Source organism: Oncorhynchus mykiss, chromosome 21, assembly GCF_013265735.2.
Source record: "Oncorhynchus mykiss isolate Arlee chromosome 21, USDA_OmykA_1.1, whole genome shotgun sequence".
Classification (NCBI taxonomy): Eukaryota; Metazoa; Chordata; class Actinopteri; order Salmoniformes; family Salmonidae; genus Oncorhynchus; species Oncorhynchus mykiss.
The window spans coordinates 33,230,823-33,255,973 of NC_048585.1; the positions used below are offsets into that span (position 1 = coordinate 33,230,823).

Consider the following 25,151-nt stretch of genomic DNA (forward strand, 5'->3'; position numbering starts at 1 on the left):
TATAGGCAAGATGCAGTAGATGGTGTAGAATACAGTATGTACATATGAGATGAGTAATGTAGGATATGTAAACATTATTTAAGTGGTGTTATTTAAAGTGACTGGTGATATCTTTTATTAAGTTAATTTATTTAAGTGGCCAGAGATTTGAGTCTGGGTTCGCAGCAGTCTCTCTATGTTGGTGATATCTGTGTAACGGTGTGGGTGGACCATTTCAGTTTGTCCGTGATGTGTACGCCGAGGAACTTTAACTTGACACCTTTTCCATTACTGTCCCGTGGATTGGGGGGTGCTCACCCTGCTGTTTCCTGTAGTCCACGATCATCTCCTTTTTGTTGATGTTGAGTGAGAGGTTATTTTCCTGAAATCACACTCCGAGGGCCCTCACCTCCTCCCTGTAGGTGGTCTCGTCATTGTTGGTAATCAGGCCTACCACTGTTTTGTCGTCTGCAAAACTTTATGATTGAGTTGGAGGCGTGCATGGCCATGCAGTCATGGGTGAACAGGGATTACAGGAGAGGGCTGAGAATGCACCCCTGTGGGGCCCCAGTGTTGCGGTTCAGCAGGTTGGAGATGTTGTTTCCTACCTTCACCACCTGGGGGTGGCCCCTCAGACCCAGGGTCTCGAGCTTAAGGACGAGTTTGGAGGGTATTATGGTGTTAAACTGAGCTGTAGTCAGTGAACAGCATTCTTACATAGGTATTCTTCTTGTCCAGATGGGATAGTGCAGTGTGATGGCGATTGAATCGTTAGTGGACCTATTGGGGCGGTAAGCAAATTTGAGTGGGTCTAGGGTGTCAGGTGCGGTGGAGGTGATATGATCCTTGAATAGTCTCTCAAAGCACTTCATGATGACAAGTGAGTGGTACGGGGCGATAGTCATTTAGTTCAGTTACCTTCGCTTTCTTGGGAACAGGAACAATGGTGGCCATCTTGAAGCATGTGGGGACAACAGACTGGGATAGGGATTGGTTGATTTTGTCTGTGAACACACGAGCCAGCTGGTCTGCACATGCTCTGAGGACACGGCTAGGCATGCCTTCTGGGCCGGCAGCCTTGCGAAGGTTAACACGTTTAAATGTTTTACTCACGTTGGCCATGGAGAAGGAGAGCCCACAGGCTTTGGTAGCGGGCCGTGGCACTGTATTGTCCTCAACGCGAGCAAAGAAGTTGTTTAATTTGTCTGGGAGCAAGACGTCAATGTCCACGACTGGGCTGGTTTTCTTTTTGTAATCCGTGATTGACTGTAGACCCTGCCACATGCGTCTCGTGCTTGAGCCGTTGAATTGCGATGATACCAGTCGTGTGTGTGTATGTGTGTTTTTCAGAAGAGGAGTTGAGGAAGCTACGAGAGGAAACCAATGTGGAGAAGATGAAGGAAGAGCTGGAGAGAGAGCGAGGGAAGAGGCTCGACCTTGAACTGAGGATGAACGAGGTGCTAAAATCCAGGTGTGTGATGGAGAGAGTGAGGGGAACAATGTGTGTCGTCTCATTCTCAAAGTGTTGCTTGCTTAGAGAAAACTTAGTTAGTCACTTCACTCTGTCTGTCTGTGCTGCCTTCAGTGCTGCAACACTCTACTCCCTGCCTACCATCCTGCCTATCCCAGTGAGGGGTCCTTTGGTGGGGTGGATCACCCTGGGCTGCAGCGGGTATAAATAGCTGCAGCTTGGTTGGCACATGGCAGGGAAGTCCTCAAGGACCGTGTGTGTGTGTGCTCACTGTAGTGTTTGTATGTGTCATAATCAAATCACGCGCTTCTATATCAGAGCACAGAGCATGACGCAGCAGTTATGTTAGTCTTGGGACGTTCACTTCTGTGTCCCAAAACTATCTTTTGGTATTTGTTTCATTAGTCCATTGTTGATTTAGTCCCAAACATGTTTTGCATGTCAACAATCAAGTTTAACACGTATAACTTTCAAAATACAGAAATGCTGCAAATACCAAAATAGCTGTTTTTTTGGGGTGGAATTTTCCTTTTAAGTAAAGCTTCGGGTTCACCCTGTCTACTCAGAATGGATTTCAGTGGCATTTTAGCTCCTGCCAAAAGGACACCATGTGGAATGTCTCCTTGGCCGTACAGTAAGGTCCACAAGGCCATAGTGGGGGCATGAAGACACATTACACATCAAATAACCAAAATCTTGGGGTGCATAAAGCCCATGAATGTTTGTTTACATAGTGTTGCAAAGACTCACTCTTTCTCCTCTCCTCTTTTTCTATACTTCTATCAGTTTGGAAGACTCGCCGCCACAGCCTGCCCGTAAACCCCCGTCTCCAACGCCTGCTGCCAATGGCAAAGACACAGGTAAGCAAGGCAGAAAGTGGACTGTGGCGTAACACCTATGACTGCTGATTAGTATACACCAAAAACTGCCCCTACCTTTACTGTTTATGGAATTGAAGAGACCGGATTGATACTGCTCACACCTATCCCAGTCCTTCAGATCTGCAAAGACTGAAAAGGATAAGGGAATCATCATGTAGAAAAGTCACTTAAATCAGATGCTAGTTTCGGTATTTTAACGAGCTAAGCTTTCAAGCTTTGGGTCAGAAGAAACCTTTGTTAGAAATTGCAGTAACTCTCATAGATCACTGAAATAAAAGGGTTTGTAGGGCCACAGGGCAGCTAGGGACTGAGAGACTGTGGGAAGGCATTCAGGAGTTAGGTTGAAGCCAGTGGGAGTCTGGTGGGACTGTAGAGCTGAAGGGAAAAGGACAGGAGACAGAACAGGGGGAGGAACCGACGTTTGCTCTGACACTTTAGGGACTGGGATATGTGGATGTGTGTGTTTTACATTGGGAGTGTGTAGTGATGACTATTCTTGGAAGACTGTAATAACCCTGTGTGTGGGGGGGGGGGGGGGGGGGGGTTAGGATGGTGGGGTATCTATTTTCTCCATGGGGGATTTCACATATGTGACTCACCACCAGGATTCGATCTTATGTAGCAAAATTTGAAATGGTGTTTTTTACATTGAATAAAAGTAGAGACTCAGCACTACAAAACGGTATGTCATACACTGCATTTTTGAGGAACAATGAGAAAGTAATTCTGCGTTGAAAGTTAATAAACTTGTAAACTCACTTTTGAGAAAATGTCCGATGAATGTTTTCGTATCGATTTGAAGAGCTCTTCTTTGTCTACGCCCATTCAGCATTGTTCACACCCTCTTAAGCTTTGTCCCCGCCCATCTCGTTTTGCTTTCTGAGCGTACAATTGACACTCTGTCCAATGATTTGTTTACTGACACCGGCCATGTTCAATGGGTGTTGTACACTTTAGCTTAATAAGACATGTACAGTTGAAGTCGGAAGTTTACATACGCCTTAGCCAAATACAATTAAACTCAGTTTTTCACAATTCCTGACATTTAATCCTAGTAAAAAATCCCTGTTTTAGGTCAGTTAGGATCACCACTTTATTTTAAGAATGTGAAATGTCAGAATAATATTACAGAATATTTTACACTCAATTAGTATTTGGTAGCATTGCCTTTAAATTGTTTAACTTAAATTGTTTAACTTGGGTGAAACGTTTTGGGTAGCCTCCCACAATAAATTGGGTGAATTTTGACCCATTCCTCCTGACAGAGCTGGTGTAACGGAGTCAGGTTTGTAGGCCTCCTTGCTCACACGTGCTTCTTCAGTTCTGCCCACACATTTTCTATAGGATTGAGGTCAGGGCTTTGTGATGGCCACTCCAATACCTTGACTTTGTCCTTAAGCCATTTTGCTACAACTTTGGAAGTATGCTTGGGGTCATGACCCATTTGCAATCAAGCTTTAACTTCTTGACTGATGTGTTGAGATGTTGCTTCAATATATCCACATCATTTTCCTCCCTCATGAAGCCATCTATTTTGTGAAGTGCACCAGTCCCTCCTGCAGCAAAGCACCCCCACAACATGATGCTGCCACCCCTGTGCTTCACGGTCGGGATGGTGTTCTTTGGCTTGCAAGCCTCCCCCTTTTTCCTCCAAACATAACAATGATCATTATGGCCATACAGTTCTATTTTTGTTTCATCAGACCAGAGGACATTTCTCCAAAAAAATATGATCTTTGTCCCCATGTGCAGTTGCAAACTGTAGTGTGGTTTTGGAGCAGTGGCTTCTTCCTTGCTGAGCGGCCTTTCAGGTTATAGGACTCGTTTTACTGTGGATATAGATACTTTTGTACCTATTTCCTCCAGCATTTTCACAAGGTCCTTTGCTGTTCTTCTGGGATTGATTTACACTTTTCGCACCATAGTACGTTCATCTCTAGGAGACAGAACGCGTCTCCTTCTTGAGCGGTATGACGGCTGTGTGGTCAAATGGTGTTTATACTTGCATACTATTGTTTGTCCAGTTGAACGTGCTACCTTCAGGCATTTGGAAATTGCTCCCAAGGATGTACCAGAATTGTGGAGGTCTACAATTTGTTTTCTGAGGTCTTGGCTGATTTATTTTTATTTTCCCATGATTTTCCCATCAAGCAAAGAGGCCTTGAGTTTGAAGGTAAGCCTTGAAATACATCCACAGGTACACCTCCAATTGACCCAAATGGTGTCAATTAGCCTATCAGATGCTTCTAAAGTCATGACATCGTTTTATGGAATTTTCCAAGCTGTTTAAAGGCACAGTCAACTTAGTGTATGTAAACTTCTGACCCACTGGAATTGTGATACAGTGAGTTATAAGTGAAATAATCTGTCTGTAAACAATTGTTGGAAAAGGTTACTTGTGTCATGCACGAAGTAGATATCCTAACCGACTTGCCAAAACTATAGTTTGTTAACAAGAAATTTGTGGAGTGGTTGAAAAAACGAATTTCAATGACTCCAACCTAAGTGTATGTAAACTTCCGACTTAGCTAGCTAGTTAGGTAGGTAAACAATGAACCTAGCTAGGTCAACAATGTGTAAGATCACACTACGAACGACCCAGCCAGCTAACGCTAGTTAAACAGCAATGAACATAGTGGTTCTTCCTTTAAAAGTTGCTGTGTACTGCAGCACAGCTTGCAGGGTGCTGCAGAATTCTATGGCATGTTATTTAAGTCTCAGCCATTGTTGCCAGAATGATGCAATTTACCACAATATGCCACCATCTATCACGAATGACCGCAGCATAAGCTCAAATTTTTTACGGAAGAACCACTGTATTAATGTTACCCTGCATGAATCTGCTGGGCACTAACCAACCAGGTTCAATGTTGGCTAGCTAACATTAGGCTCTAACTAGCAAAGCAAATAGCTCTGGGATATGAATAATAACGTCAGCTAGGGAGCCAGCCAGCTAACGTTAGCTAGCTAACATTACACTTTAGCTTAAGACATGTAGCTAGCTAGCTAGCTAGGTAAACGTGTAAGGTCACACTATCGTGCATGATGGAGGCGTCTCCCTGTCACGGATGCCATGCCACTGTTGCCCTAAGTTTGAAGATGTAATCTGGAAATAGGTGTTTTCTCTATCATACTCTAATTCCACCGATTTTAAAACTCGATCCTCCAGAAAGTGGAGAGCAACACTTATGTAGCTCCACTACACAATACATATATTTCTTTAAAGCCGTATTCGACAGGATTACCAACAGACTGACCAGCCCAAATAGACAGCGTTCTATATGGCAGATCAATCTGAACTCCTCTCTCTGCATGTCTAGCCCACTCATTATCTCAGCCAATCAAGGCTTGTAATTTTAACAATTTTATTGGTATTTACAGATTAAACATACAACTTTAAGGCACATGAAAGATCACATGTTCCAGAAGGCATTTTTTTCTGCCAACAAGAAAAATGAATGGCTCTCATGTTAAGTTGTGACTTGTGACATACGCATAGATTCCTGAAACGGATCACATATTCTCACACACACACACACACACACACACACACACACACACACACACACACACACACACACACACACACACACACACACACACACATTAACTTTAAAACTATAACCCAGCAGTAAGGACAGGCAGCTTTAATAGCAGTGTTTAGTGCAAAACACTTTCTGGGTGCTGAACATCCTCATTAGCAGAGATATTTTAGTGTGCGTGCCAGGCAGCCTATCCGTCAGCAGGCTGGAATAATACACTGTTTGTGTGCGTGGGTTGGGGGAGAGGCGCTGTAGAAGTATCTCTTGAAAATAAATTATTTTAGGGTTCCAGAACCAGTTGTTCGTCTTGTAGCTTCAGGTGCTGGTGACACTGGCAAGGGTGTTTTTTATTTTAGGAAATGGGCTAAGTTTTTAATCTAGGCCAGACAGGCCCACAGTGTTAGAGCAGCCTCACCAAATGTAGAGTGTGTGTATGTGTGCGTACATGAATTTGTTTCTGTAAGAGAGACACAAGGAGCTCAGTGTGTAATTTAGGTTAATGGGTCTTAACTTCTAAATTAAAGCAGCTTCTGAACTGGGAGATCTACAGACCTGTATCTCCTTCTGTACCTGTCTTCATTTCAATAAACAGCTCCAGGTAGTTATAGAAGTTGCCCCTAGGCACAGATCTAGGAACAGAAATGCCAAACCGACAGGGAGGCAACTTCATTGTACTAATTATAAACCTGTGCTGCCTGTAACCTCTCTTCCTGTCTCTCTCTTGTTCTCGCTCTCCCTCTTTCTGTCTTTTGAATGTATGTTTATTTATATTCAGTAACAAGATAAAAGACGAAAGAGCATACATGAGTCCTCTTCCAAGTATACAATAACATAAAACACCCACACACAAAAAAAGAAGCCTAATGACAACATGATCTTCAACTCGGCCCCTCCAGACAAAGAGAAGCCGCCACAGGGGGAGACCCTGTACTTGCGGGCGTGGAGATGGCTCTACGACAGGGTGGGGGTCTACATAGAAGACTTCCGCTTCGTCCCGGAGGAGAACACTGTGGAGGCTGAGGAACCGCTAAGTGCTAAAAGGTACATTGTTGTGTTCCTACGATGTGCTGAATGAATGGGTCCACCCATCATGGAATATTTGTTTTGAATGGCAATGTCTATTCTTGTAATCTTATTTCTATGTACTGGACTAGGTGGTGAAAACAGCAGTCACATTGAGAGGCTGTGTTGTAGTAGTCATTATCTGAACGTTGTGTATTTGTTGCACCCCTCATGGCCAGTACGCTACCACTCACAGAAACAGTAGTAGTCTTCTACCCTAACCTTAATGGTAGTGATGTGAATTCTATACAGACAGAAGACCTCTGGACATTCTGAATATGTTGCACATCACTGCATGAGCAACATGACCAGGGTGGTTTTCAGTAGGAAGTAAGCTATTTTAAAACGGTGTGAAACCATGTAACACTCACAGAAACATTAGTGTTTGTTCAGACATTTGATTGGCTGGTAGGCCCTTCCTGTCTGGGTTTAATATGAGGTCATGTAAGGCATATTGGCCACAGGGAGTGAATACAATGTCTGTGCCCTCTGGTGGTGGCTTGACCACACTACGACTCCCTGCAGCCATTGACTGAGGCTATAGACATTGCCCTCGGCGTACTGATTTAGGATCAGCTTCACTATCCCGAAATTCTAACCTTTACCATTAGGGGGTAAACTCCTAATGGTGACATATGAGATGCAACTCATATGTCATGCTCCTCTTTACTCCACTTTAAGCTGGCTGGGTTCAGTCTAGGACTTGGCTCATTTTCCTGCTAAGCACACATCCGATTGTGACCTTAGGCAGGAAGCTACTGTAAACACACAAATACATACACAGTTTGAAGCGCCCACGGATTGGATTAAAGTTGTCAGTGCAGGTAGAAAGCTCTAGGAATAAAGGATGTGCTGTATTGTAGCTGACCTTGTGGAGAGGGGAGAATGGAGAGGACAGAGAAATAGATTGAGCTCTTCATTCTTTCCTCCTCCTCCTCGCCTCTGCGTGACTCATAAACAGAATGATCAGTGGGTTGAGGTGTAGCCACCTCCGCTAGCAGGAAACATTTCGCTCTTTGTAGTAGATGTTTGAGAATTCTGTTCCCCCACGGTGTGGTGTCTGTGTGTGAAGTGCTTGCTAAAGTTCATGTTGTTTCATCTACCATTGTATGTCCCCCCTCTCTCTCTCTCCAGGCTAACAGAAAACATGAGGCGACTCAGTGAGTGTTTATAGATTAATACCCACTCAGAACTTTCTGCCATTGAGCTACTGTTGTCAGATATTGTTGTAGTGTGACAATGGGTTGACGACGACTGATTATTATAATTTTTTTTCAGAGCGAGGAGCCAGACCGGTAACTAACTTCATGAGGAACCTCTCAGCCTTATCCAACTGGCACTCAGTATACACCTCAGCTATTTCCTTCATAGTGAGTACAACTTCTCCTATCTGTCTTTTTTAAAGGGATATGCGAGTCATGTCCAAATCCATCTGAGCTACACAATTCATTTGAGGAACTTTAGGATGATTTGGACATGAAGTGTGAAAAATGCTAATATCGGTACCATTGACTTGCCTTGGATGTAATAATAATAAGTTAGCATTTGGAAACATGGCCAGGCAAACAAAACCAAAGCATGGATTTCTGTCATACCGTGTCCATAGACTGCTTACTGGGTAAGGAAACTAATATATAACTTGGGAGAACTATCCCTTTAGTGAGCTGTCCTGTATAAGTTTGACCAGTTAAATAAAGTTTTTTTTTTACTACTGTAAACATTATCTCACGGCTTTGACACATGCTATAATGCTTGTCTCTTCAAGTTCCTCTCATTCAATATCCCAAATTTCCCACTCTATTCAGTAGTGCTTGTCATTTGGAAGACTTATATATTAAATCTGATTGTGAGAAATAGGATGTAGGCTAAGTACTGTATATAAATTATGAATGTCGTTTGTGTTTCCTCCGGGCTCAGATCTACATGAATGCTGCGTGGCATGGCTGGGCCATCCCCATGTTCCTCTTCTTGGCCATCCTGAGGCTCTCCTTGAATTACCTCATTGCTAAGTAAGACAAGCATACCACACACACACACACATTTATATATATTACATTTATTGATGATAATGAGTGATGCAGCTACACTGAACCAGAGTATATGAGCGGAGCTGGAGCGAGTAGCGGAGCGTGCCCAATTTGACGGGAGTGTGGAGCGAAATTCCCAAAGGCTGGAGCGTCGGCCTCCTCACCCGCTCCAATTTTGCTCCAGCAACGTTCACTTCACGAGCTCCGAACATGCCCACCCTAGCATGCATTTGTAGTTTACTTGTGTGCTGATATAGCCCCTTGCTTTAGCTACTGAAATGGTGTTCCCTAAATATTTTCATAAAGAAACTGATAAAACACACAGGTGCTAAATCAAGGTGACTTACAAAGATGAGGACCGAGAGAGGGAGTGCGGTGATAGTGTCCACAACTAAAGAATCATTGTGGAGTCTGAAAAGACATGTATCCAAAAAGCATGATGGTGTACTTACAACGTGCACATGCTAAAAGAAGGGAGTGGTGTGTGTGTGTGTGTGTGTAACAGTATAACTTTAGACCGTCCCCTCGCCCATACCCGGGCGCGAACCAGGGACCCTCTGCACACATCAACAACTGACACCCACGAAACATCGTTACCCATCGCTCCACAAAAGCCGCGGGGATCCACTACTTCAAGGTCTCGGAGCAAGTGACGTCACCGATTTGAAACGCTATTTAGCGCGCACCACCGCTAACTAAGCTAGCCGTTTCACATCCGTTACTGTGTGTGTGTGTGTTAAACATCGTGTGTCATTGTAGCAAAGTATTTATGAACAAAACATTTGAGCTGTTAAACTTTCGTTCATTTTCATTCTATTATCTATTAGAGGTTGACCGATTATGATTTTTCAACGCCGATACCGATTATTGGAGGACCAAAAAAAGCTGATACCGAATAATCAGCCGATTTAATGTATTTGTAATAATGACAATTACAACAATACTGAATGAACACTTAATATAATACATCAATAAAATCAATTTAGCCTCAAATAAATTATGAAACATGTTCAGTTTGGTTTAAATAATGCAAAAACAAAGTGTTGGAGAAGAAAGTAAAAGTGCAATATGTGCCTTGTAAGAAAGCTAACGTTTAAGTTCCTTTCTCAGAACATGAGAACATATGAAAGCTGGTGGTTCCTTTTAAACATGAGTCTTTAATATTCCCAGGTAAGAAGTTTTAGGTTGTAGTTATTATAGGAATTATTTCTCTCTATACCATTTGTGTTCATATACCTTTGACTATTGGATGTTCTTATAGGCACTTTAGTATTGCCAGTGTAAGAGTATAGCTTCCGTCCCTCTCCTCGCTCCTCCCTGGGCTCGAACCAGGAACACATCGACAACAGCCACCCTCGAAGCAGCGTTACCCATGCAGAGCAAGGGGAACAACTACTCCAAGTCTCAGAGCAAGTGACGTTTGAAACGCTATTAGTGCGCACCCCGCTAACTAGCTAGCCATTTCACATCGGTTACACCAGCCTAATCTCGGGAGTCGATAGGCTTGAAGCACAATGAAGAGCTGCTGGCAAAACGCACAAAAGTGCTGTTTGAACGAATGCTTACGAGCCTGCTGGTGCCTACCATCGCTCAGTCAGACTGCTCTATCAAATCATTGACTTAATTATAACATAACACACAGAGAAATACGAGCCTTAGGTCATTAACATGGTCGAATCCGGAAACTATCATCTCGAAAACAAAATGTTTATTCTTTCAGTGAAACACGAAACCATTCCGTGTTTTATCTAACAGGTGGCATCCATAAGTCTAAATATTCCTGTTACATTGCACAACCTTCTATGTTATGTCATAATTACGTAAAATTCTGGCAAATTATTTTGCAACGAGCCAGGCGGGCAAAACTGTTGCATATACCCTGACTCTGCGTGCAATGAACGCAAGAGAAGTGACACAATTTCACCTGGTTAATATTGCCTGCTAACCTGGATTTCTTTTAACTAAATATGCAGGTTTAAAAATATATACTTCTGTGTATTGATATTAAGAAAGGCATTGGTGTTTATGGTTAGGTACACGTTGGAGCAACGGCAGTCCTTATTCGCAAATGCGCATCACATCGATTATATGCAACGCAGGACACGCTGGATTAACTAGTAATATCATCAACCATGTGTAGTTAACTAGTGATTATGATTGATTGTTTATTACAAGTTTAATGCTAGCTTGCAACTTACCTTGGCTTCTTACTGCATTCGCGTAACAGGCAGTCTCCTCGTGGAGTGCAATGTAATCAGGTGGTTAGAGCGTTGGACTAGTTTAACTGTAAGGTTGCAAGATTGAATCCCTGAGCTGACAAGGTAAAAATCTGTCATTCTGCCCCTGAACGAGGCAGTTAACCCACCGTTCCTAGGCCGTCATTGAAAATAAGAATGTGTTCTTAACTGACTTGCCTAGTTAAATAAAGGTGTAAAAAAAAAAATAATTGGCCAAATCAGTGTCCAAAAAATACCGATTTCCAATTGTTATGAAAACTTGAAATCGTCCCTAATTAATCGGCCATTCCGATTAATCGGTCGACCTCTATTATCTATACAATAGGCCATCATTGATTATGGCCCAATATTATTTTTATTTTATTTAACATTTATTTAACTAGGCAAGTCAGTTCTTCATTGTAAATTCTTATTTACAATGGTGGCCAAACCCGGACGATGCTGGGCCAATTGTGCGCCGCCCTATGTGGCTCCCAATCACGGCCGAATGTGATACAGCCTGGATTCGAACCAGGGACTGTAGTGACACCCAATAGGCCTGGAATATTCCCACATTCAAGCAGCTTTTTGTTTTGATTGGGTTATTTAGCCTAAAAACCTTTAGGCCTACATATAGAAAGTAAAATAAAAAAACAACTCTGCATCTCTGCCCAGCCTGGCGAGTGGCCAAAAGGGTGTTTAGAATCCCCAGTGGCTCTGCAAGTGTGGAGAGAATATTCTCCGCTGGTTTCAATACTGTACAACCAATTGGTAGGTCCAGGTAGTCACAAAAATGGGTGGGTGTTGGTTAAACTTATTTTAATGAATGAAGCTTATTTGGAGCGTTTTTTAGCAGAGCGATAGGAAAGGACAGAGCGGGATTTCCAACCGCTCAACTCGGCTCACATGCTCTGCACTGAACAAAATATAAACGCAACATGCAACAATTTCACGAACATCCCAAACATGCTCAATGGGTTACATGTCTGAGTATGCAGGCCATGGAAGAAACCGGGATATTTTCAGCTTCCAGTGCATTATCATGCTGAAATTAGGTGATGGTGGCAGTTGAATGGCTCAACAATGGGCCTCGGGAACTCGTCACGTTATCTCTGTGCATTCAAATTGCTAACGAAAAAATGCAGTTGTGTTCGTTGTCCGTAGCTTATGCCTGCCCCTACCATAACCCCACCGCCACCCTGGCGCACTCAGTCCACAATGTTGACATCAGCAAACCGCTCGTCAACACAACGCCATACACGCTGTCTGCCCGGTACAGTTGAAATCAGGATTCGTCCGCGAAGAGCACACTTCTCCAGTGGCCATCGAAGGTGAGCATTTGAGTCTGTTACGACGCAGAACTGTAGCCAGGTCAAGACCCTGGTGAGGACGACGAGCACGCAGATGAGCTTCCCTGAGAAGGTGTCTGACAGTTTGTGCAGTAATTCTTTCATCAGCTGTCCAGGTGGCTGGTCTCAGACGATCCTGCAGGTGATGTGGAGGTCCTGGTCTGGTGTGGTTACACGTGATCTGCGGTTGTAAGGCCGGTTAGACGTACTACCAAATTCTCCAAAATGACGTTGGGGGCGGCTTATGGTAGAGAAATGAATTAAGATGAAATTCTCTGGCAACAGCTTGGACATTCCTGCAGTCAGTTTGCCAATTGCATGCTCGCTCAACTTGAGACATCTGTGGCATTGTGTTGTGACAAAACTGCACATATTAGAGCGGCTTTTTTATTGTCACCAGCACAAGGTGCACCTGTGTAATTATCATACTGTTTAATCTGTGTCTTGATATGCCGACCTGTCAGGTATATAGATTATCTTGGCAAAGGAGAAGTGCTCACTAACAAGGATGTACAAAATGTTAAAGAAATTAGATTTTTTTTTGTTGCATAAGGACCATTTCGGGGACATTATTTCAGCTCATGAAACAAGGGACCAACACTTACATTTATTTATGTTCATTATTTTTGTTCATATTTACCAAGCTGGGATCCATAAATCCATACTCTGCTCTCAATTACATGTAATTACACTGTACCTACCTATTTTAATGTGGGGCAACTCATTTTCACTGAGTCCTTTAGAGCAGGGATGGGCAACTTTGATGGGGGTGGGGGCCACAAAATCTGAACTCACTGCAGTGGCTCGCAGGTCTCTGTACCCTCATCCATACCCACACATGCAGTCAGAGCCATCTCTTTAAGGGGACCCTAAGCAAAACCTTGTAACCCACCCCGCCTTGCGAACAAAACATTTTTAGCGGCCCTCTTGACAGCAGAGTGAAAATTTGAAGTTGCAGATTTAATTTCCTGCAATTCTACTCATTTTGCCATTGGCTGGAGAGAGAGAATTGCATGAATTCTGAGTGACTTATAAAATCAATGGATCAGTAATTCAACAACGATTACTACAAGTGTAGATAGCTGGCCGCTAGACTAACTTACCAATCTAAAGAAATTTAGCTGACATGGGCTAATTGAGTGACTGACATAAGAGAAACTTCTGATGCACAACCAAATGTTGTGTATTCTATTATTCTAACTCTCAACAGTAAGTTGAGACCCCGACTGAGTTCTAAAAAAAGGAATTGAAATTGATCCGCAGGTGCGGGCCACCAGTTGTCCATCCCTGCTTCAGAGTTTTGACGTCTTTACAGTTATTTTGATCTCTTCACTTTTTTTTCCCCTTTTCAGAGGTTGGAGGATTCAGTGGAGCATTGTGCCGGATATTACGGATCCTATAGTAAGAGACCTCCCATTTTCACGTGTCGTATTTCCTACCTTTTTGAAATGGAATGAGCTGATTTTTACATTTTTGGGTTTGTTTCATGTAGGAACCGTCAAAGGATGACTTGACTGTGTCTGAAAAGTTCCAGTTAGTGCTTGACGTTGCACAAAAAGCCCAGGTACAGTAGTAGTGAACATACACAAGCATGCGTACATACACGCAAACACACCACATTCAGACATTGTATGTTTCGGAAAAGTCATTTTTTTTGCCTTTTTTCACAGAACCTTTTTGGTAAGATGGCGGATGTTTTGGAGAAAATAAAGAAGTAAGTAAGAAATGGCTGTTTCACTGTCTTACCGTTCTGTACTTCTTCTCTAAGTTGGTCTGAATAGTTGATCAAACGGTTTCCCTCTCACTATCGCCCTCTCTCTCTCTCTGTGTGTGTGTGTTCAGCCTGTTCATGTGGGTGCAGCCTGAGATCACTCAGAAGCTCTACATAAGCCTGTGGGTTGCCTTTCTCTCCTCCTGCATACTGCCCTTTAAACTTGTGGGCTTCATGATTGGTGAGTACACGCACACACAATCATACACACGCTGCTGTAGCCCTCACACACACACACACACACACACTGAGTGAAATGCTATGGTTACGTAACATTCAATATAAAAACACCACTTTATTCTCTTTGCTGCTCGGGGGCATTGTCTCTTGGCACAATTTTTGTTCCTCTCTAAAGCAAATGGTCTTCTCCTGTGTGTTCCCTGTTGGTGGCTGTGGAGGCTTTAAGAGGAAGGAGACTGACTGAGCCATTTAGTTGACAGCAGACACATGTTTTTAGAAATACATAAAACGTGTAATTAAAAAAGTATACCAACATATATGTTTTGGTACAATCATTGTACTTTACAAAATTACTGTCAACTTTTTTTTGTTTTATAATAATTTTACTTTTTTTTTTTCTCTCGCTCTCAGGACTGTATGCAGGGATCAAATTCTTCATCATAGACTTCTTGTTTAAGAGCTGTCCCAAGCTGAGGGACAAATATGACACACCTCACATCGACTGGAACAACCTACCAACTGATCCACAGCTGAAGGAGAGGACCAATGCTACAATGTCCCGACGGGTGAGGACACGCACTTATGAATGCATACATATGTATACATATCCACACACACGTACACAGCATATACGGTATACAATAACACACAGGCTGTCATCTGACAACTTAAAAAAATAACTTGGCCCCATAGAGAAAGGAACCAATTCTTTATCCAACCCAAACTTCCCTAACACTGGCCTATATCCAAATGCTAAATAACTAAACCCCAAAGTTTCTATTACAACTGAAGGATATATATATATATATATATATATATATTTTTATAATTGTCGTAACTACTGTCAAACAAACATTGTAATTATTTTATCTTATGAGGAGCCTTAACCCTTTTTTTATGTTGAGCCCTTACTTAATTTACCTCGACACTGTCACCTGAATGTCATGATCTGTCGTGTGTGTGGGTGTGGTGTGTGTGTGGGTGTGGTGTGTGTGTGTGTGTGTGTGCGCGAGACTGTGTTGAGTGTTTTGCAATGGCTATCTTGGTTTGTTTCCTCAGCCAATTGGCAGATGGGCTTTGCTTTAGTGACTGTCACTATACGTTGTGTTTTGTTTCTCTCTCTCAGCTGTCTGGGTCTGAGAAGGTAGGGACTCTGGTGTGCCTCTGTCCCCTTACGTTATGTAGTGCCTGTGTGTGCCACCAGCTAAAACATGTATATACACTACCGGTCCAAAGTTTTAGAACATCTACTCATTCAAGGGTTTTTATTTTGTTTTTACTATTTTCAACATTGTAGAATAATAGTGACGACATCAAAACTATGAAATACCACATATGGAATCATGTAGTAACCCAAAAAAGTCTTAATCACCCTTTGCCTTGGTGACAGCTTTGCACACTATTGGTGTTCTCTCAACCAACTTCATGAAGTAGTCACCTGAAATGCATTTAAAATAAAAGGTGTGCCTTCTTAAATGTTAATTTGTGGAATTTCTTTCCTCCTTAAGCCAATCAGTTGTGTTGTGACAAGGTAGGGGGGTATACAGAAGATAGCCCTATTTGGTCAAAGACCAAAGCATTATTATGGCAAGAACAGCTCAAATTAGAAAAGCAAAACGACGGTCCGTTACTTTAAGACATGAAGGTCAGTCAATATGGAAAATTTCAAGAAGTTTGAAAGTTTCTTCAAGTGCAGTTGCAAAAACCATCAAGCGCTATGATGAAACTCTCATGAGGACCGCTACAGGAATGGAAGACCCAGAGTTACCTCTGCTGCAGAGGACAAGTTCAGTGGAGTTACCAGCCTCATAAATTGCAGTGCAAATAAATGCTTCACGGTTCAAGTAACAGACACATCTCAACATCAACTGTTCAGAGGAGACTGTGTGAATCAGGCCCTTAATGGTCAAATTGCTGCAAAGGAACCATTACTAAAGGATCCCAATAAGAAGAAGAGACTTGCTTGGACCAAGAAACACAAACAATGGGTATTAGACTGGTGGAAATTTGACCTTTGGTCTGATGAGTCCAACTGAGATTTTTGGTTCCAACCGCCGTGTCTTTGTGAGACGCGGTCTGGGTGAACGGATGATCTCCGCATGTGTATTTCCCCAGGAGGTGTTATGGTGTGGAGGTGCTTTGCTGGTGACACTGTCTGTGATTTTATTTAGAATTCAAGGCACACTTAACCGGTATGGCTACCACAGCATTCTGCTGCGATACGCCATCCCATCTGGTTTGTGCTTAGTTGGACTATCATCTGTTTTTCAACAGGACAATGACCCAACACACCTCCAGGCTGTGTAAGGGCTATTTGACCAAGATGGAGAGTGATCCCTCGACCTCAACCCAATTGAGATGGTTTGGGACGAGTTGGGCCTCAGAGTGAAGGAAAAGCAGCCAACAGGTGCTCAGCATATGTGGGAACTCCTTCAAGAAGACTGTTGGAAAAGCATTCCAGGTGAAGCTGGTTGAGAGAATGCCAAGAGTGTGCAAAGCTGTCATCAAGGCAAAGGGTGGCTATTTGAAGAATCTCAAATATAAAATATATTTTTTATTTAACACTTTTTTTTGGGGGGGGGGGGTTACTACATATCTCCCTATGTGGTATTTCATAGTTTTGATGTCTTTACTATTATTCTACAATGTAGAAAATAGTACAAATAAAGAAAAACCCTTGAATGAGTATGTGTTCTAAAACTTTTGACCGGTTAGTCTGTCTGTATGTGTGTGTGCGCACTGAGTGTGTGCGTGTGGTTCACGACAAACCTCCCAACATTAACTGAGTGTTTGTGAATAAATGGATCAAAAATATCAATGCATGTATCCACTTTTAGTGGGCCATAATGACATAACGTTAAACTCAGTCCAAAAGAGACACTTTCTAAGCTTTTAATTGAACCCGTCTTAATTGATACAATTATGAATTCATTTGACTTTTTTTTTTCTTTTTTTTATCCATTTTCACAGACATACTCTGTAGTAACCAGGTGTTCAGTGTAATGACACAACTCCAAACCAGCACTGTCAAAAGCAACTTTAGTGTGACTAGAGTAGGATACACTATTGTCTGGTTTTCAGTAGCACTTTTATTTCCCCCATAGTTTACATCTAGAACACTAAAATGTTTATTCCTTCATATCGATGGTAAGACAATCAGGTAAGGTAAAAACTTTCTTGTGATTCCAATTAGTAGTAGGCTTTGTATAACAATCACTCAATTAGAATAATTTACCAGGTAACCCTTGAAAAACAGAGCCAACTAGTGTCTGAATTTCCCAACCATGTAACTAAGACTTATTCTACAGCTATTCGAAGACTTCTACTCTATTCTACTTCTACGTAACATTACAAATAATCCCGTCTACCTGCTGGTATAGCTAGGGGCCTGCCTGCCTGCAGCATGAGGGAGTATATTGTACTGTAGCTGTAAATGGCATGGCCATTTATCTGCAGAGCTCCCTACTCTCACTCCCAGCATTACAAACACTAACTAATCCACTACTATACCATCCTGTCTATACTGTACACTGACATCTGATCCCCCCCCCCCCCACCCCTCTGCCTGAAGTGTGCACTCGCTCACCCCCCTTCAGGGATTTAGTCTTCACTAAAACATTGGATTGGTGGGTGTAAGGATGCATAGGCAAAAGACAGGTGGGCAATGTTCCACCATAATTATATACACTAGTGAGGGGTAGTGAACCAGTGAACACTTCAGGGCAGAAGGGTAGAGGATACCCTTAGAACACAGACAATTAAATAAATTAAGTGAAATAAAAATGTCCTCACTTAGAAATGAAACTAACGGAGATGACTGACTACCTACATGTACTGTAAGTGTACTGGGGGGGGGGTCGGAACTGCTCTGCGCTTTGCACGAGACCCTCACCCTGAGGCTGATGTTAGATAAGCCGCAAGTTGTTTGCAAGGCTATGTTACGAGGAGCACGTACTCCTCCTGTGTACAGATGAATGGCCTCCATCTTATGTTTCCTCTATGTGAGAGGCTGTCTACCAGTTTAGTCTCCGAGAGAATCCATAGTGGAAGATGGCTACAGTAGTGCTCTGTAGTATAATTCTTCCTCTTCCTCCTCCTCCACCCGCTCCCCAAATCCTCCTTCTCCTCGTCCCCCCTCCTCCCACTTCCTCCTCTCCTCCCGTCTAGATTCAGCCTGTGGTGGCAAGAGGTAGCTTAGCAACCGTCCCATGCGGTGTAAACCTGGATGGTGACAGCGCCAGGATTCATAGCACCAAGAAGGGAGCCTTTCATGAGATATTCAATGTCTCAGAGAATGAGCGCCCTCTACCAGGTCAGAGTACTTACTGCACCTAAAATATTTTTATTCAAAAAAACATTTCCCTCTGCTGTCCAGACGCTTGTAATAACTATTGTTGTGTGTTTCTACAGTGTGTGAGAATGGGTGGAGGTGCTGCCTCATCAACAGAGACCGGAAGATGCCAACCGACTACATTCGAAACGGCATGCTCTACGTTACAGAGAAGTAAGTAGACCTACCTCATCACACTAGCTTGTCTCTTCAAGTACTTAATCACAATAGCTTTTCACCTCGTGGTCTGCTATTCCCTTTTGGTGTGCTATCTTTACTCTCTAATGTGGGTGTGTACAACAATGCCATGAAATAGTGCCATTATGTTGCAGATTCTCAGAGCTAGATCCAAGAGCGGCTGCTTTGTGCTGACTCGTCTTTCCATCTCTCCTCTCTCGCCATCTGTCTCTTTGTCTCTCAGTTATCTGTGCTTCGAGAGCTCCAGTTCCAAATCGGCCTCCTCCAAGAAGAATAAGGTTATTAAGCTGGTGGACATCACAGATATCCAGAAGGTGTCTATCTACACTCAGCTAATTCAATATTTTTATCATATCGTTTCTATGTTTTCTGTGATATCACATCCTGAAATGCATCTTCCAACAACTGATAGGTTATTTTGAAATGAAGCTATCATAGTTGTATGCATCTGATACCATCTCTTCTCTGTTCCCAGTACAAAGTGCTGTCTGTCTTACCTGGATCTGGAATGGGAATCTCCATAGCCACTCCCTCCACACAGAAGGTTTGGAAATAAAGACTCCTTTGACCATTTATCCTTCACAGATTTGCAAACAAATGCAATTAATTTGTGGATTTCTTTGTCTCCTCCTCAGCCTCTGGTGTTTGGTGCCATGATCCATCGAGACGAGGCCTTCGAGGCGATCTTCACCCAGTACATGAAGATCATTACCACCTCCAGGCCACCCTCGGGCAGCCCTGAGCTGTAGCCCTGCCATCCCCATGGACAGAGGGCTAGGCTGGGGTCAGGGCTGGGCCACCTTCCCCTGAACCCTCCCTGGCTGGAGGAAAGTGACAGGACACACACCTCTTCTCCTCCCTCTCTTATTTACAGTGACTGGACAATCTTCTCTTTTATGACTGAGAGGTGTCTGTGCGCGCGTCTGTCTGGAGGTGGGACTTGTAGTCCAATAGGGATGGTGCACACATTCCTGCACTCTTTCTATGTCGGACCGTGGATGAGGGGGATGAAGAAGAGGGGGTGGGGGGGAGACATTTTTAACACACATCTCATCATAGGAGAAGGAGCTGGCTCTCCTGCCTGCTTGCCTGACTGACAGCTTTAATTCGCTTCAGAGGTGTGTGTGTGTGTGTGTGTGTGTGCCTGCCCAGACAGCGTGCGTCTCTACTCACCTGTCTTCTTTCTGTCTTTCTCGCAAAGTCTGAGTCAGTGTAACTGTTACTGCTGGTCTTGCACGGAACCGTACAGACAGTATGCCGTACGGTAGCTAGATGTTTGTGTAGAAAACAGAAAGCTGTGAGAAAGTCGAGCCAACATCTGAACAACGTTCAACATGACACGAAGCCTTTTTCCATTAGTTTACATCGTTGCTGTGGATTTTCTGTGGAGACACGCACGTTTCAGCAACAAACCGTTTGCTTTCAGGTGTCTTTTTGCATATGACGTGTGGTATGTGTTATACTTTCAACACTCACTACTGAACTGTACTGTGTCACGTACAGTAGTGGGGACCTTGGCGATGATGTTCATTGTGAAATGTTTTCAAATGCCTTTCTTTTTGAATTCTGCTTATTTTTGTAATAACCAATGGAATGATGAGGATCTGGACTTTGTTAAAGTATGTCCTGGATCTGTGGATTGTGTTATAAAACTAAAGCACACTCGCTGTTAGAGAGAGTCATAACAGACCTAAACCCTGAATACTGTGTCTAAACTGAAGGTACATGGTTTAAATGTAACATAACTGGTTCAGTGAACTAAACTTGTGTGCTGAGTAACCCCGAGGCCTAAGACCTAAAGATGAGTTAATGCCTTGGCTTTAGCCTCGTAGGCTAACACATTCTTAAGGTGCATACTGTAGGTCACATAAACATACTAAGGCCCAAAACCTGTGTTTACTTCAGTCTTTAGTGACATGTTATGGTATAGTAGTACTATAGTAGTCCTACGGTAATACCAACCTGTAGTATTAACACTGGAGTGGTCAGATGTGTACAATGTGCTGTCCTGTTAAATTACTTCTTAACTTGGTTAACTTGACCAGTAACTAGTTAACTCCTGGATGACTTATCTCAGTATTTCAATGCAAAATCGAGTCAGTCAACTGGTCTAGTTCTGTAGTATTCATTGACAGCAGGAGGAAGTAGAAGTTTGAAAGGAATATTTTAATGTCACTTTATTGTCACCATTCTAGATTAAAAGCTGGTCTTTTATTTCTCAGATAGGTTTGATATGTAGAATTGTAACGAATGCCAAACCAAGTGGATGTGCACACTTTCTGTAGTTTTGTAAGATGGCTGGAAGAGTTATTGTGGGTACATATTTCTCATTTATCGTTTACTGCAAATGAGAGGGGAGGTTATACCATGCTCTCAGATCTTTTTTTGCCTCCGCACAACAAGCTAGTCCCCTAAAACGCATTCATCTTCCCACACTGTTAACAAGCCCATATAGACTTAGTCAGTTATTGTCTTACAAAACCCAATCTCCAGTTGTGTGACAGCTGGATATGAAATTTCATTTCTGGAGATGGTCTATTGTCTAAGGAACTCATGCTGTTGGTGTGTTGATTTTGAATGATTGTCTGACTGTACTTTACTGTAGTCTTAATGCTTACCTGGAACCTTTCTTAGTCGATTAGTAACAACTAACTTTGAAATCTGCAATCAGGGTCTGTCCTAAAAGAAGCACACTGAATGTATTGTGTTACTGCTGTAAACGCTTAGTTACATTTTTTTTGCTGCCAAAATGTAATTTTTCTTTCTTTCTTTTACTGCCCGCCATACTCTGCCTACACTGATGTTTACTGAAGGTTGGGTTAAAAACCTTAATTGATTTGTTTTTCTTTTGTTTGGAATGTCGGTTTGAGCTCCTAGCCACAGGTGGAGTCATGAAGACTGGACAGATATCTTCCTTTTGCGTTTGAATCACTGTGTCAGCTTTTAAATCTGCTCGGACTGGTCTCAGGACAACCTCTGCTGTGCACCTTCATCCCAACAGCAAACGTAAGCCTGATCTTTGATCTGTTTTATAATGCTTTAATAGCTAAAGCTAAAGTTTAGCTCTTCTGTTGAGTTTGTTGTCATGGCAAATACTATACATGTACTGCATAGCGTGGTAATGAAAGTCAGGAGTTGGATCAAGCATATAGTAACAGATCTGGGATCAGGCTAAAAGTAGATAGACGGTGACATCAGAGAACATTCTAGTCAGATTATATTGTACGTCAATCACGCTGCAAAAACAACTGTCAGTGATCGTTCTAATGGTAGTGGCGTGCAGTACATGCTTCAATCATCATCTTTTAGCTTTTTGGATCACTCACAGGCCTTCCTTACAGACAGGCAGAGGTCGTCATGGCGACTCCGAGAGCTTCTGTCCACTGGTTTCTATTGGTTTCCACTTCTGTGGCTCTCGTTGTGTTAACCAAGTATTAGTTGTAACGCAAATGTAAACATTAGTCAATTACTTTCATGATATTCCCATACAGTATATCACTGCAAAGTTCAATATACTGTAATCATCTGTCAGTTGTGGGTAATTATTTGTCATCTGTGGGTCCGAGGACTAAAATGACAAAAAAGGAATTTATATACAATAACGTAATCTATTGATTTTTAAAGAGAACAATGTCCATTGTAAAATATGTGGTGTCCATTTTTTTTATTTAAATAAAATGAATTAAGTATTTGCCCTTCTCTGTATTGTTATCGTTTGTAGTACACCTATAGATAATTATAAGAATAATGTTAGACATTCCAAATTAACACGAAGGTACTGTAGTAGGAGATGGTGTGGTCGAGTGCTGACTGCAATTCCCACATTCGGCAACTTGATGTCACTGCAGGACAGATGGATGGAGGCTGATAATGACCCTTTAGACACTAGAGGGGCAGTGGCATAAGGTGAAGAACTCCCAAAACCTTTTAGAGCCTGCCTGGTTGTATACACAATTCAGCGTGTGTGTTTTATATAAATATATTTATATACACACACACACACACACCGTTGAAGTCGGAAGTTTACGTACACTTTAGGTTGGAGTCATTTAAAACTAATTTTTCAACCACTCCACAAATATCTTGATAACAAACTATAGTTTTGGCAAGTCGGTTAGGATATCTACTTAGTGCATGACACAAACAATTGCTGAACAAATTACTTATTTCACTTATAACTCACTATCCCAATTCCAGTGGGTCAGAAGTTTACATACACTAAGTTGACTTTAAACAGCTTGAAAAATTCCAGAAAATGTCATGGCTTTAGAAGTCAATTGGAGTCAATCGGAGTTGTACCTGTGGATGTAGTTGTACCTGTGGATGTATTTCAAGGCCTACCATCAGACTCAGTGCCTCTATGCTTGACATGGGAAAATCAAAAGACATCAGGAAAAAAATTGTAGACCTCCACAAGTCAGGTTCATCCTTGGGAGCAATTTCCAAACGCCTGAAGGTACCAACTTCCCACAATAAGTTGGGTGAATTTTGGCCCATTCCTCCTGACAGAGCTGGTGTTACTGAGTCAGGTTTGTCGGCCTCCTTGCTCGCACACGCTTTTTCAGTTCTGCCCACAAATGTTCTATAGGATTGAGGTCAGGGCTTTGGGATGGCCACTGCAATACCTTGACTTTGATGTCCTTAAGGCATTTTGCCACAACTTTGGAAGTCTGCTTGGGGTCATTGTCCATTTGGAAGACCCATTTGTGACCAAGCTTTACTTCCTGACTGATGTCTTGATGTTGCTTCAATATATCCACATACTTTTCCATCCTTATGATGGCGTCTATTTTGTGAAGTGCAGCAGTCCCTCCTGCAGCAAAGCACCCCCACAACATGATGCTGCCACCCACGTCCTTCACGGTTGGGATGGTGTTCTTTGGCTTGCAAGCCTCCCCCTTTTCCCTCCTAACATAACGGTGGTCATTATGGCCAAACAGTTGTATTTTTGTTTCATCAGACCGGAGGACATTTCTCCCAAAAGTTTGATCTTTGTACCCATGTGCAGTTGCAAACTGTGGCTTTTTTATGGTGGTTTTTGAGCAGTGGCTTCTTCCTTGCTGAGTGGCCTTTCAGGTTATGTCGATTATAGGAATCATTTTACTGTGGATAAAGATACTTTTGGACCTGTTTCCTCTAGCATCTTCACAAGGTCCTTTGCTGATGTTCTGGGATTGATTTGCACTTTTTGCACCATAGTACGTTCATCTCTAGGAGACAGAACACGTCTCCTTCCTGAGCGGTATGACGGCTGCGTGGTCCCATGGTGTTTATACTGGCGTACTATTGTTTGTCCAGTTGAACGTGGTACCTTCAGGCGTTTTGGAAATTGCTCCCAAGGATGAACCTGACTTGTGGTCTACAATTTATTTGTGAGGTCTTGGCTGATTTCTTTTGACTTTCCCATGATGTCAAGCAAAGTGCCACTGAGTTTGAAGGTAGGCCTTGAAATACATCTACAGGTACACCTCCAATTGACCCAAATGATGTCAATTAGCCTATCAGAAGCTTCTAAAGCAATGACATGATTTTCCAAGCTGTTTAAAGGCACAGTCAACTTAGTGTATGTAAACTTCTGACCCACTGGATTTTGGATACAGTGAATTATAAGTGAAATAATCTGTCTGTAAAAAATTGTTGGAAAAATTACTTGTCATGCACAAAGTAGATGTCCTAACTGACTTGCCAAAACTATAGTTTGTTAACAAGAAATTTGTGGAGTGGTTGAAAAACGAGTTTTAATGACTCCAACCTAAGTGTATGTAAACTTCCGACTTCAACTGTGTGTGTGTGATATATATATATATATATATATATATATATATATATATATATATATATATATATATATATATATATATATATATATATATATATATATATATATATATATATATATATATATCTTTATAGAAAAGGTATATGTATTAAAGAGCTCTAGACCAATCACATCCCTCCACTGTCATGGACCATACACGCACACACAATGTTCTCTCTCTCTTGGTGAAAAGCAGAAATTAAGGCAATGTGGTGACAGCAAGTGACAGTGTCACTTTTTATTATCCATCCTCCCCTTGCTCATACTAAGCTGCCAAACTCTGCGGAATGAGGAGAGGCTAGTTGGGGTCAAGCCACCGTCAAGAGT

The 25,151-nt window shown here is 42.3% G+C and overlaps 1 protein-coding gene across 4 annotated transcripts in view; it reads left to right on the plus strand.

Moving 5' to 3' along the window:
• Nucleotides 1-22,701, plus strand: part of LOC110500282 (GRAM domain-containing protein 4) — a 72,850-nt gene extending 50,149 nt beyond the window's left edge. For 3 of the 4 annotated variants that reach the window (XM_021577574.2, XM_021577576.2, XM_021577577.2), the window contains 17 exons: nt 1,330-1,450; nt 2,237-2,310; nt 6,770-6,914; nt 8,070-8,095; nt 8,214-8,305; nt 8,853-8,944; nt 13,880-13,928; nt 14,020-14,091; nt 14,198-14,241; nt 14,370-14,479; nt 14,890-15,044; nt 15,605-15,622; nt 18,646-18,790; nt 18,889-18,982; nt 19,230-19,320; nt 19,482-19,550; nt 19,642-22,701. In XM_021577574.2, the coding sequence (XP_021433249.2) occupies nt 1,330-1,450; nt 2,237-2,310; nt 6,770-6,914; nt 8,070-8,095; nt 8,214-8,305; nt 8,853-8,944; nt 13,880-13,928; nt 14,020-14,091; nt 14,198-14,241; nt 14,370-14,479; nt 14,890-15,044; nt 15,605-15,622; nt 18,646-18,790; nt 18,889-18,982; nt 19,230-19,320; nt 19,482-19,550; nt 19,642-19,755 (1,511 nt within the window). In that variant the 3' untranslated portion in view covers nt 19,756-22,701. The remainder of the gene's footprint in view (nt 1-1,329; nt 1,451-2,236; nt 2,311-6,769; nt 6,915-8,069; nt 8,096-8,213; nt 8,306-8,852; nt 8,945-13,879; nt 13,929-14,019; nt 14,092-14,197; nt 14,242-14,369; nt 14,480-14,889; nt 15,045-15,604; nt 15,623-18,645; nt 18,791-18,888; nt 18,983-19,229; nt 19,321-19,481; nt 19,551-19,641) is intronic. The other variant, XM_021577575.2, reaches the window with a different exon arrangement.
• Nucleotides 22,702-25,151: the final 2,450 nt, after the last annotated feature.